The sequence below is a fragment of the Rutidosis leptorrhynchoides genome, chromosome 8 (assembly GCF_046630445.1).
Source record: "Rutidosis leptorrhynchoides isolate AG116_Rl617_1_P2 chromosome 8, CSIRO_AGI_Rlap_v1, whole genome shotgun sequence".
Taxonomy (NCBI): domain Eukaryota; kingdom Viridiplantae; phylum Streptophyta; class Magnoliopsida; order Asterales; family Asteraceae; genus Rutidosis; species Rutidosis leptorrhynchoides.
The window spans coordinates 217,794,431-217,808,516 of record NC_092340.1 but is presented as its reverse complement, the minus strand read 5'-3'; the positions used below and the strand labels follow the sequence as shown (position 1 = coordinate 217,808,516).

Here is a 14,086-nt window from a genome sequence, read left to right as displayed (position 1 = left end):
GAAACCAATCCACAAGGACTCAAATGTCCTTAATTAACACGCCGAACTTTATCGTTTCAGCGCCTTGAATAAGTTTTTACTTACGTTTTTGTTCAAGACCGGCGCAAGCGAACTTAATTTATGTTATGAAAGATTGGAAACATATTGAATGAGGCCCAAGTCTATTTCTAACGCATAGTAAAGTCCCTTAGAGTCCCTTTAACTGCAAGATGTAGAATGGATTGTAATAATATTGGTTTTGTAAGCATAAATAACACTTTTATAATTATTAACATTATCAAAAATTGGACAAAACCGTGTTTACGTGTTAGCTAGACCCAGTGGCAAAAACAAAATTTTTTTACACCCGGGGCGATTTTTTTTTAAAAACGTAGCAACCTTTTAAGGTAAAATATGGAGGTTTTTGAGCAAAATTTGAAGGTTTTGGGCCAAAATATGGAGGCTTTAGGGAAAAAAAATTTCACTGGGGAAAAATCGGCAAACTCAAAACTTTTACAATAAAAATTGTAAATCCACTGGGGGTGACTGGGCGACTGCCCATGTCCCTTGGTGTTTTCGCCAATGGCTAGACCCAGCCAACTTCAATCCATAGGAAAGATGCTGTGTTTCAGCCTGAAGTTGCCTACTCTAATATGTAAAAAAACACACACACACACATACTCATTTTAGGAAAAAGAGAACATGTGTATGAAATTACGAATCACCTCTACAGGCAAAGACATTCAACACACATTACCACTGGATACAACTCCTGAAGGTAATACCTTAATTTAGAGCTAAAAAAAAAAAAAAAATAAAAAAAAAATAAAAATCCAAATTTAGACAAATCAAGACACAGTTACTTGTATTTGAAGCATGGAAATTTGCATAATGCTCTGCATTTGGTGTTTTTTATTTATTCAAAAATGATCGTTACTCTAGATAACCAAAAATACTACTACTAGAATAACCATCATTTTTGACTAAACTAACCATTTTTTTTTTTTTTTTTTTTTTTAGAATGGAAAATTCACGCACTCTATATAATTTTACCGAATGATGTCCTAAACAGGACTCGAACCCATGACCTCAAGGTCAGAGGAGCTAATCGATACCGCTAGGCCAAAGGACCTTTGGTACTAACCATTTCTTACAAAGCCGATGGATCTCTGACTTCTTTGAGATGGCATATTTAAAGAAGATTGTGTGGTTTTATCATCTACTGTACACACTATTAGAAGAAATAAGTTAAACATATTTCAAGTACAATTTACACGGAGTATATCAACTTACCTGTAAGCAATTTATCAATCTGTTTTAGTGCCACATATCTACCATGCCATTATAAACTAGACTTGGGAAAATTCAATTTCAATGGGCATGTAACGATAAGGAGGGGAGGATCCAACAAAAACACATACTATTATATACACCACTTTCAGTTGAATGTCTATGCAGATTGCCGTCCAATTATAAGAAAATTGAACCAAGAAAGTACACTAGTAGTATTGTTGTTGTTGTTGTTGTTGTTGTTGTTGTTACGATCTCATTCAGTCCATTTATACGCACGCTTAGCAGCTTCAGCCGTATTGGAAAGTAACATGGAAATGGTAACAGGCCCAACTCCTCCAGGAACAGGAGTAACTAATGATGCTTTAACTACCGCTTCTTCATAACAAACATCTCCGGTCACCCGACAACCATGTGAACTACTGCAGTCCTGTGTCATATTATTTATTATCTATTATCTATTAGCATAAAAAAAAGCATCATATATCTATCATATACAAAACGCAAAAGTTGCATTAGACAACTAAACAAAAAAATGAGTTATGAACATAAACAGATAAACTAGAATTAAAAAAAGTATACCTTCACCAAGGTTGATCCCATGTCAATTACTACGACCCCAGGCTTTAACCAATGACCTCGAACCAAATTCGGAACTCCTACATCTGAAACTAAAATGTCAGCTTCACGCGTCGTTTGCTCCGGGTTCTTGGTGAATGCATGTACAACACTGACGGTAGCATCATATCTCTGCATATAAAAATAAACCTCGCAAATTAATAAATATAAATTCAAAACATTATGGATCGCGATCGGGTATAAAGAAATACCTGCAACAGCAACGAAGTGGGTAAACCAGTAATTTTACTTGTCCCAATTACTACGGCTTTCTTACCTGCTATTTCCACACTTGATCGGTGAAGCACCTCGATACACCCCCGAGATGCACAAGGAATAAATAAAGGTTCCCTTCCCATCAGGGCAAGATTTCCCATATTAACAGGATGAAATCCATCTACATCTTTTTTAACACTCACAGCATTTATAATCTTTTCCTCCCTCATATGCTGAAAAACAACATATTACACTAACAATTAAAGTACTGATCTTTATGTGTTTCATACACTGATTAGTGTTCTTTTAAACAGCGTTGTAAATTGTAAAAGACACGAGTCTAGGACTAGTCGACCGGGACCTTGGACTAGGGACGAGTTGATCGAGTCGGGGACGAGTTTGGAATTGACCAATGTTAACTATTAGTAATAAATAAATTAAACTAATATATATTACACATTAAATTAAATATAGTAAACTTAAAACATGAATATTTCAAACATAGCTATATGGAACAAAATCTAATTTTAAAAATTATAAATTTTTTGACCTAACCTTGAGTTTGACCGACTCATACCCGACTTGGCTGACTTTTACCCGACTTTTAAGGCGTTATTGAGCGAGTGGGAACGGACTAGTCCCCAAACCGAAACCTTGGCCCACTTTTACAACAACTGGTTAGTTCAATCAATTCCCTTTCAAAATGATGGTAATATATAATTACATCAGGCAATGGAAGTTGGACAAGAATTCCATGTACTGATTCGTTCTGATTTAATGCCGAAACGGTATCAAGAACTTCATCTTCTGTACTGTCTTCGGGAAGCTCTACTACTAGTGAGGTGATCCCGACTTGTTCACAAGCTTTTTTCTTGATGCGTACAAAAGATAAGGAGTCTTTTCTTTTGCCGACTAATACTACACCCAATCCAGGTACCTTGTTAACTGATTTTTTCATATTAAGTATTTGGGCAGATAATGTAGCTTTAATATCACTTGCAATCAACTTCCCATCAATCTTTTGTGCAGTATGCTGTTTATCTGCTTTTTACACAGGCCAGCATTAAAAATAGTGACTATTGTACCCATAATGAAATTCATGGTTTTGAAGTCAAGATGCATTTTAACGAATAATAAGTGTACATACTTTTAGGATACAAGTTAAGTTAAAACTATAACGACAGCTATAACTTTGTAGAACGAGTCCTTCGGGAACCCTCGGGTAGAGGGAGGGAGGACTCTCTCCCCTCTAGCAGTGTTGCAGAACTCGGAATTACTCAGTAAGTGCAAATCGGGGAGTACTCCGTCAAACTTAGTCAAACTCGGTCAAAAGTCAGCCAAACCTCCTCGAAAACTCGGTCTGAACTCGGCCAAAACTCAGGATTACTCGGAAAAAGGTCAAAATTCGGTCAAAGTCATACATAGTCAACATTCGACTACTGTCGGGGTACTCTATGGGTTGACGAGTACTCAATAAAAAGTCTGACCGAATACTTCCCGAGTTGCGATTTTTGCAACCTTGCCCTCAGTATAGAAACAACTTCTCTTTCATTTTCATTCTAAGGTAGAGTCGATATCGCACGTTACCATACCCACGGGGTTGTGGTTGTTTATAACTATGTTGGCCTTGCCACAAAATGAGAATCGAACTTGCGTCATTTTATCAAAGACTTCCACATTATGGGCCAACTGTAAAGGGAAATGGTATCCCTCAGCCCATTGGCTGTTTATAAATTATATTATATTATATTATATTATATTATATTATATTATATTATATTATATTCTAAATGAAATAGGGAAATGAATAGTATTCAGGGGTATTTTCGACTTTTTGTCTTTTTTTTTTCCTTTTCATATTCATCCACAAACAACCCCACACTTTATTCAAAAAATCAAATCCACCCCCCAAACAGGGGGGTAAAGTTTCAATTAACCATTCTCATAAAAAATCTTAAAAAAACTCCACCCAAATATTCAACGGGCCATATCTTCGCACTCACAACGAGTTAAATTTTTTCGCCACCATCGTTAAACTCGAAATAATTTTAGGAACACAATGTCACTAGCTATACGCAAAACGAGCGCTTTTTTAAAAAACCCTAAATATTTGGGTACTTTTCATACACGTTAATTCTCCGTTAAAATTTTAAAAGTCGACAACTCCATAGAGAAATGCGGAGATGCGCATATATTTTTAATTTTAAATAACATTTAAATATTCAACGGGCCATATCTTCGCACTCACAACGAGTTAAATTTTTTCGCCACCATCGTTAAACTCGAAATAATTTTAGGAACACAATGTCACTAGCTATACGCAAAACGAGCGCTTTTTAAAAAAACGCTAAATATTTGGGTACTTTTCATACACGTTAATTCTCCGTTAAATTTTTAAAAGTCGACAACTCCATAGCGAAATGCGGAGATGCACATATATTTTTAATTTTAAATAACATTTAAATCTTTCACGGGTTATACCTTTTAGTTCGACTCGAGTTGCGCTTCAACGACATCATCGTTACCCACAAAATTTTTTTACAAACTAAACGCAATAAAATACATTAAAAACCGAACCCCGGCGCGAAGCGAGGGTTCGAACACTAGTTATAACTATGTTGAAGTACACAATAATTATAGGATAAAAACATTAGGGTTTAAGTTGAGTAATTATGTTATATATTAATATTATACTAAATATAGTAACAGGCCAACGGCGCTACTTTTCATAGTAGCATCTTCATAATTACCCCGGGTAATTTAGTAAATCGATATTTTATCTCTTTATTTTTTTAAATTCTTTCCCATTATTTCATTACACTTTTCCCCGTTTATTTTTCCATCCCCCTATTTTTTTTACGTTTAATTAACTGGTTTTTAACCGTTTTTCACCGACCGTTAACCGATTGAAATCACCCGATAGCGAAACGAGATTTATTTATATTCCTCCTCCTTTTTCATTTCTCTAATTTTTTAAATTGTACGTTAACCGTTTTGTTTAAACGTTCAACAACGTAACCAACAAAAATCAACCCGTACCAAAGTGCCTGTTTTATATCCTCGCTAGACAATCAGGGTGGATTTCAAATGCAATTCTAATTACCAGTCATTGAACACAAAGAGCGTACTATTTAAGAGGGAGCTAAACTTGTATTATAATCATAAAAAAAAAAAAGAAGCTTACAATTAGCAGTAGCGCAATAATGGCTTAGATGCGAAGAAACTGGAGGTGGAGAAGAAGTGAAGGATAGTAGTAACCGTCGACTGCAAATACTAACAAATCCTGTTCGCATCGAATATAGTTAAGGACTTAAATTGAAATCAAACCAGTAGAATCAATCACATCAGAAACATAAATTATTTCAAGTAAAATAGCAAAACTTGAACATGTCACTCGTGTGTATTGTGAATTGTGATAACGTGTACGATTCAGGTCTCAGAGTCACAGGTGCTGCGCTGTCCTTGAATGCTCATTTTTTTAATTCGGCACAACTTGCATTTTTTTTTGTTTATTTATTTATTCTGTCATAATAAGATGGTTTAAAGTTCGGATATTAATTTTGGACTTAGAATGTTAGTTTGAAGCATTACAGTTGATATTGTCATTTTTTTCCTCAAAAGTGGTTACACATCTCAGATTGTATATGTCAGCATGAGGTGCGGCGCACCAGCTTTGTTTCAAGAGTTCCAGATGCGACGCACCATAAGGTGTGCGGCGCGCCAGATTGTCAAACTTCAGAACTCGCGGCGCACCAATTAAGTGGTGTAGTGCACCATATGTCGGTTTTTCCTGAAACATGCGACTTTAAGGATATCCTCAAGGGTTTTTATCATATCTTTGACCTCGCCGTTTCTAGAGCATTTGGAGGCGATTTGAGTGTAAGTCATTTTTCATCAAATCCAAGCTATTTTATCATCACGGTTGAAGATTCATCATTAGTTTATAAGTATTAACATTAGTAACACTTGTTCTTACATTGAACTTAGGATTTCCGTTGTTTTTATTAATTGTGTTTGAATCTTTTAGGATGATTTGCTAATTTCTAGTGTGATTACTTAGATGTGAAACTATCGTTTGTTCATTTTATAGATTTTAATATTTGAATGATTAATATTGATTGGAGAGTTGTATTCCCTTGAAACCAAACATTTGCTTGAAATTCAATGGACTAATCAGAGCGCGACATGTGGCACGACAATCACATGTGATTGGAAAAAAAATTAAAAATTTTTAAAATTTTTTTTTTTAAATTTAAAAAAAAAAAATTTGAAAATTTTTTTTTTATGAATTTTTTTTTTTTTAAATTTAGCATGTCAAATCCAATCACATGTGATTGTAAAACCCAATCACATGTGATTGTGGAACTCAATCACATGTGATTCTGCATATCAAATCCAATCACATGTGATTAAAAAAATTAAAATTTTTTAAAAAAAAATTCAACCGGAAACATACTTTAATTCGGTGATTTGATCAAGTTTGTTAGCGTTTCGTGATCATATCTTCAAAATTTTAGACTTTAATTCGGTGATTTAATCAAGTTTTGATCCAAAACTTGGTGTTTGAAGGTTTTAGCACAAATTTAGTGAAATTCGTTATTATTCGTCATTTTACTGAATTTTATTTTTCAATCACATGTGATTGGATTTGACATGCAACAATCACATGTGATTGGGTTTTACAATCACATGTGATTGGCATGCCCAATCACATGTGATTTACTGCATGTTAAATTTAATCACATGTGATTGTAAAAAAAAATTAAAAAAAAAAGTTCAAAAAAATTAAAAAAAAAAATTCGAAAAAAAAAATTTTTGAAATTTTTTTTTTTTTTATTTTTTTTTTCAATCACATGTGATTATCGCGCCACGTGTCGCAATCTGATTGGTCCCTTAAATCTCAACTTAAAGTTTGGTCTCATTTGAATATTCATTAAAAGAACCATAATTGTAATTATTTATTACTTTAATTCGATTACGTATATTATTGAATTGTTAATGTTAGTTAATTACTGATATATAATATATGCTAGAACACATTTAGTGATTTAGACGTTTAGGCATTTGATTTCAAGTGATTAAGTGTATAATCTGTAACCGAAAAGTAATTAAATAATATAGTCGTGTAATTGCTTCGAGTGATCGTTGTAATTAGAGTTTTATGTGAGTTTAATCCAGATCGAGTCTCATTAATATAATCAAATATAGTATGGTCTTTTGAAAGAGATTAATATGAGTTAATCAAATTTAGTTGAATGAGTTATACATTTATCGAATAGTTAATCGATTTTATTTGTAAAAGACAATCTACATTGATAGTTAATCATATGAGTAAACACCGTTTTCTCTTATTTGATAATTCGTTTATTTAATTATTGTGTTTATTTTAGTTTAACAAAAATCAATTCAAAAACCTCCCTTCTTTAGCATAATTAATTAGTTTACACTCTAGTTTAGTTGCCTTTATCGTGTGATAGTTTTCGGGTACATCTTTCCAGTAAATTTTAGGTTGTATTTTTATCACATCAACTTTTTGGCACGACTGACGGGGAGCGGTCTTTAATTAGAAGTTTAAGTTACTTGTAATTATTCGATCATTTTGTCATAATTTAATTCCCGCAAAAGTTACTTGCTTTATTTTATTTTTGTTATTGTGTTCGTTGATGTTGCTGAATCAAGTTATACAATCCATTAATAAGAAAATATCAAATTCGACTAACACACTTATACATGCAAGTGTACCCGATCATGCAATAGTATAGAATGGATAAATCCATATTTCATTCCTAGGAATAGCAACTAGTACTTTCTTCAAATGATAAATAACATGTAATTTCTAAATTAACAGAAAAACGGTAAATCAAGGGGTTTTATCATTGACCAACAGGTATTGTCAAAGGCAAGGATTTAATTTATATACTTTAAAACAAAAGCAAGCAGGTAATTTAAAGCAAACAATCAATATCAAACATACATATTCACTGATGCACTATTCGCTTCATATATTGGGCTTTTGGATAAAAATACACAATTTCATATCATGTGTGTGATTGTAATCTGCTCATGCATTCCAGACGCAACTACAATAATTAGCATGCAAAAGTGTCACTCAATCTTATACTAATCAATGTAACAGACCGCCCATGTATTTTAAATTACTTATCAACTGAATTATTAACCTAGAACATGACGTTGTATGGTAGCAATCACCAATAATTGCACTAACTAGTCGTCGCATAAAATTCACACTTGCTAGCTTCTCTAATAAGTCAATATCAAACTAATTGCCAGATAGCATGCATAACCCTATTGTCACTTTGTTATGAATCATTAAACCTATCTTATGAGTTATCAATTCAATTAGATAAGCATAATCACTAAAATCATAACAAAATAATACTAAAACAAGGGTTGATCTTTACTAAGCAATAGCTCATTACACAATTAATTCAATTGACATAAAAATAAAATTAGCCTAACACAATCAGTATTTGGCCTAAGCAAACATAATAAACTTAGTCAACAACCATCATAAAATCAATAAAACATATGTTTAAAGTAGAATTTATAATAAAGATAAAAAGAATTAAACCTAAAATATAAGTGTATATGGAATAAAACAGCATTACTAGCTCCTCCTTCATGATTAGACCGCGTTTGAAGGCTCCAAATTGCTCCAATAACCTTCAAAAATTGTCTGGAATTTGATATCGGCTAAAAAGTTACGTTTTTACCCTCGATATTAAGCGCCAAAATCAATAAAGTAATTAAATTTATCGATGTAGATAAAGTGGTTACGAGATGATGCAAGAGGAATCGAAGAAAACAGACTTAAAACGAAGAATTAGAGCGAAAACAGTGAAAATCAAGTTATGATCTCGGAAATCAAGTTACGATCCCGGAAACAAGTAAAACAGGCCAAGCCATTGAGACGACCCGTCCTAATCCATAAGGACGAATACAATAACATATGATTTCATTGCGAGGTATTTGACCTCTATATGATACATTTTACAAACATTGCATTAGTTTTTAAAAGATAAACTTTCATTTCATCGAAAGTTGACAGACATGCATACCATTTCATAATATCCAAACTATAAATGACCTAATCTGTCATCTACTTAGTAATAATCTTTATTGAACTCAACAATTTGAATGCAACGCATTTTGAAATATGACATGTATGACTCCAAGTAATATCTTTAAAATGAGCAAATGCACAGCGGAAGATTTCTTTAATACCTGAGAATAAACATGCTTTAAAGTGTCAACCAAAAGGGGCTTTAAAAATAAAATGACGCGAAACATGCTTTGAAGAAATAAAACGACGTATAAACATGCTTTAATAATAATAATAATAATAATAATAATAATAATAATAATAATAGTGAAAGGACCCGTCCTAATCCACCTGGACGAAGTCATCAACATTTGGTCCCATTGCGATGATCGGCTCCAAGTAATGTCCTTATATTGAGCAAATGCACAGCGAAAGACTTAATTCGTACCTGAGAATAAACATGCTTTAAAGTGTCAACCAAAAGGTTGGTGAGTTCATAGGTTTATCATAACAATCATTTCAATATGTTAATAGACCACAAGATTTCATAATCATAAACATAATACACTCGCAAGTGTATGTAAAGCATTCTAAGTGGTTGAGCACTTGGTAACCATACTTAACATTTAATCAACGTCGCATATTCCCTTTATTATGAAATCTCACTACACCGTACCAAGTGTAGTCACCAAAACGAAGTACTGTGCAACCGTTGAATACTGGTCGTCCAGTCCGGTTGGGGTTGTCAGGCCCGATAGATCTATCTACAGGATTCGCGTTTACAATACCCATGTAAATAGTAGTTACCAAGCTACAGGGAAATATGCTAGTGGTACAACTCAACGTAGAATATATTTTTAAGTACTTGTGTCTATTTTGTAAACATTTATAAAAGCAACACATGTATTCTCAGCCCAAAAATATATATTGCAAAAGCAATTAAAAAGGGAGCAAATAAAACTCACTTTTGCCTTGAAGGTATTTAATTCGACTTGGTCTCCGATAGATATCACGAACCTAACCATATATATAATATATCAACATATTTTCTTTTTAAGTAATCGTTACATATATATATATATATATATATACTTTTAATACTTTTAATATTTTCTTAGTCCGTAGTTAGCAGTCTGATGTTAGTGGTCCACAATTAGTTGCTTAAATAAAATAAATAAAGACCCCATCGTATTCATATTGATCATAATTAATCTCGACCCATGGTACCATGTTGTCAAATGACGTGTTGCGTACATAAAGTACCGTGTTGTCAAATGACGTGTTGCATACAATCATGAGGTCTTATGATTAATCTTCTCGTGTTGTTTACGGGTGGTCCTGAAATATATAAAATCAAATCATAAGTAATTATATATAAAATATCATATTAATTAGAAAAGATATGATTAATTTACTTTTTCTCCAAATATTTTCGTAGCTAAACTAGCTTCGGATACCCAATCTTGTTTTAGTCGTAGTTTCTTCATTACAACTCCGTTTTTGTTGGTTCAACTTGCCACTTCCTTGGATCGAGTCAAATTTTAAGAATATGAACTGAAAATACCTTAGTTAGTATTTGAAATCATAGGTTATAGGTCAAACTTTGGTGAAACTTATGAAAGTGATCATTTTCCATCATAAAAACAACATTTAATGATCATTTTTCTAAAAATACTTACACTTTGAGTTAAACCATGAAATTTTTATGTGTTAACATATTCATAAGAAATATCATTTTTTCAGAACATGAACTTCCAATTCAAAGTTCAAGATGGTTTTTAATTATCCAACCCAAAATAGCCCCTGGTTGCACTCCGACGACGTAGATTCAGTTTTTAAGATGTTCTTTGTAAAACCAAGTTATATCTTGTTAGGTTAGCATATCATTATGATATATTATAGGTCTTGAAGTGTTTTAAAAGTCAAGTTAGAAGGATCTATTTAGTTTGCGAACAAGTTTGAAATCATTCAAACTATGTTCTTGTTGTTAAAATTTTATACCACAAAATAAGATAGCTATATGAATATGAATTGAATAAGATTATGAACAAGGTTACTACCTCAAGTTACTTGGACAAAGTTACTGCAAAAGATAAGAAATAATCTTGGAATCAAAGAGTGGTGGAGTTAGATCAAAAGGTTGGAAGTAAACTTCTTCAAATGGGTGGTTATTTTGATATGTTCTTGAAAGAGTTTTCTTATGGTGTTTAAGGCTTGTAATTGAAGCTAAATGATGGGGAAAATGCTTGGAGATGATCAAGTATGAAGTTAGGAGTATTTTGAGAGTGAAATTAGGGTGTAGGTATGAGAAAATGGAGTGAAGAAATGGTGTTCATTTATAAAAACGTTTTTAGTTTATAAAGAAAGAAAAGGATTCCTAATTTTGTTTTCTTACTAATAATTCATACTACTTGACAAATTCTAGTTACCTCATATCTAGGGCAGTAATAATGTTGATTAGGATGTTGATTTGATGTGTATATACCAATAGTAAATACGTATAGAAGCTGGGTATGATACGGGTACATATACCCTAGATATACGTATAGAAATCTTGAGGAAACGGAACGAGAATTCAAATATAGCTATCTTTTGTGAATATACTTATATTGTTTTATGTATTTAAGTCCTTAAAAAGTGATTAAATACATTATATATACGATACATGTATAAGCATTATAGATTATAAGTATATATATCAAAGAATGTTACGTATAGTTATCGTTTTAAAACTTAAGTTAGTAGTTTCAAAATATACTTATAACTCATTGTCATTAGTACACAATGAGATGTTAAACCATCCTTAGATCATGTTAAATATATATAAATACATATATATACACAAACGTATAATTATCGTATGTTATATAGTTCGTGATATCATCGGTCATATTGGACGGTCAAACGTTGTGTAAAACTCTTTTCAAAAACACAAGTATCAACAATTTGGATTGCTTATCATGTTGGTATGGTTTAATTTATGTAAATATTAATCTCATAAGTATAATTTGGTCGAAAAATTCCGGGTCATTACAGTACCTACCCGTTAAAGAAATTTCGTCCCCGAAATTTGATAGAGGTTGTTATGGATAACAATAAGAAGGTTTTGATGAAAAATATAAGGTGATAATGGAGTTTTATCATTATTGAGTAATGTAGATAAAACGATTCGATTATGCGAAGAATATAAATGAGACTATCGTAAAAGAGTGAGATGAGTAAAATATATTCGTCTTAACCGATGACGTAGTTATGATTGATTTCCGGGATTTAAGGGATTTAAAGAGAATCTTACGTAATAAGATTTGGTTCTTTGGTGATTAAGGAAATCAGGATCTTCTTTGATTATATGCAATAATCTGTTTCGATTGCTCTGTCGGATATTTCACTATAAATTCACCCCTTCATTTCCTTATTTTCCATGACTCACTCCTTCTATTCTTTCTCCATTGATTCTTACTTTAAAGCATTCATCAATATGCTCCATCCAGTCCTGATTCTTGCTATACTCCTAACTTTTATATCTGTCATTCTTCTTTTTCATCTACCACCAGAAGAATCTATTTACTTCTACTATACTCTTGTGTTTATAGTGTTTCTAATTCTCCCGTATCTCTATATTGCTATCTGCATCGATATACACAGTTTGTAATTTCGGGGTTATTATCGAAGTTTATATTCTTCATTATTTTTCGGAGCTTCATGCTTTCGTTTTCTCTTCCCGACTTCGAGTCAAGCGAGTAATGGTCTGGAATTCGTAGATATGAAATTCTGAATGAACATAGCTAATGCTCTAAGAAGAAAATGGTAATAGAACGATTTTGATTTGTTAAATTACCAGAATACCCTGGAGAAGACCGAGTCATCCAGAAAAATATTCTCTTGATATGTTTAGAGATTAGATAGAATGTAAGAGTCATGTAAATGGCACATGATGACGGTACTGTGAATCATCATGCTTCATTAGAAACTCAGCATGACTTACTGTAATATAATGACGTTGATCAAGTGTCATTATATTATACTAATCCATGCTTCAGTTCCCAACACTACTTCAAAACATTCATATTTTAAACTCGAAGGTTTCAGAATTTAGAAACTAACACAGTTTCTATTATGTTGCAGATATTACGGAGAGATAAATGATCTCAGATAAGAATAGTTGTGAAAATATCGCCAGAAATATGGAGGATATTTATAATAGAACATACGAGAATATCTTAGAATTTCTAATATCAATGGATGATGAAGAAGATTTGTCTGTGAAGGTTTAGAATGAGAAATAAGATGTTTGCTAACGATTTCAGCAGGCACAGAATCATTTGGATTCTTTGAAGGCAAACTTATTCTTTGTGATTTGTCCACGGCTTTCTTCATAGTTTCACATAATCCGCTTTTCGGTACTAAATTTTCTATCGAGCTTCCTAACACTCCTTTCTTTATCATCAAACTTTTGGCCATTAAGATCATCTACAACATGCTGCTTCGTCAGCATTTTTAAAGTTAACTGATCTGGGTCATCGGTTATCAAACCGAGGTAGTTTAAGGAGAATTGTGTTTTTAGAATGATTAATCGCTGATGGTAATATTGTGGAATATAAAAGGTTCCCCAGTAACAATAAAGAGTACGCATATATATCTCGGTTATAATAAAGTTGTTTCGGATGAAAAGTCGGAGTTGATTTGCTGGAGCTGTGACAAAATTAGCTACTTTGGAAAGGGATTGCAAAACGATCTTCGGTAATAACAATGTCAAAGGAACTAGAACAGATACGTGTCAAACGTTTACTCAGTTTCCGAGGGTTTTTCAGGTGCATAACTATATGCATCAATCTTTTCTTTCATAGATGAAGTGCGGTTGGTTTATCCTCTCGATTGAGGTGTTTTTAAGAATCATGATAGATTTGAACGCTGATTGTA

General features: G+C 32.6%; 1 protein-coding gene across 1 annotated transcript; it reads right to left on the bottom strand.

The window, feature by feature from the left end:
- Positions 1-1,525: 1,525 nt before the first annotated feature.
- On the bottom strand, positions 1,526-5,396 carry LOC139864013 (bifunctional protein FolD 1, mitochondrial-like). The gene is made up of 5 exons (XM_071852605.1): positions 5,288-5,396; positions 2,828-3,144; positions 2,100-2,336; positions 1,852-2,019; positions 1,526-1,699 (listed from the first exon to the last, which is right to left on the bottom strand). The coding sequence occupies exons 1-5, from the start codon at positions 5,394-5,396 to the stop codon at positions 1,526-1,528; spliced, it is 1,005 nt and encodes a 334-aa protein (XP_071708706.1).
- Between the last annotated feature and the right edge of the window lie 8,690 nt (positions 5,397-14,086).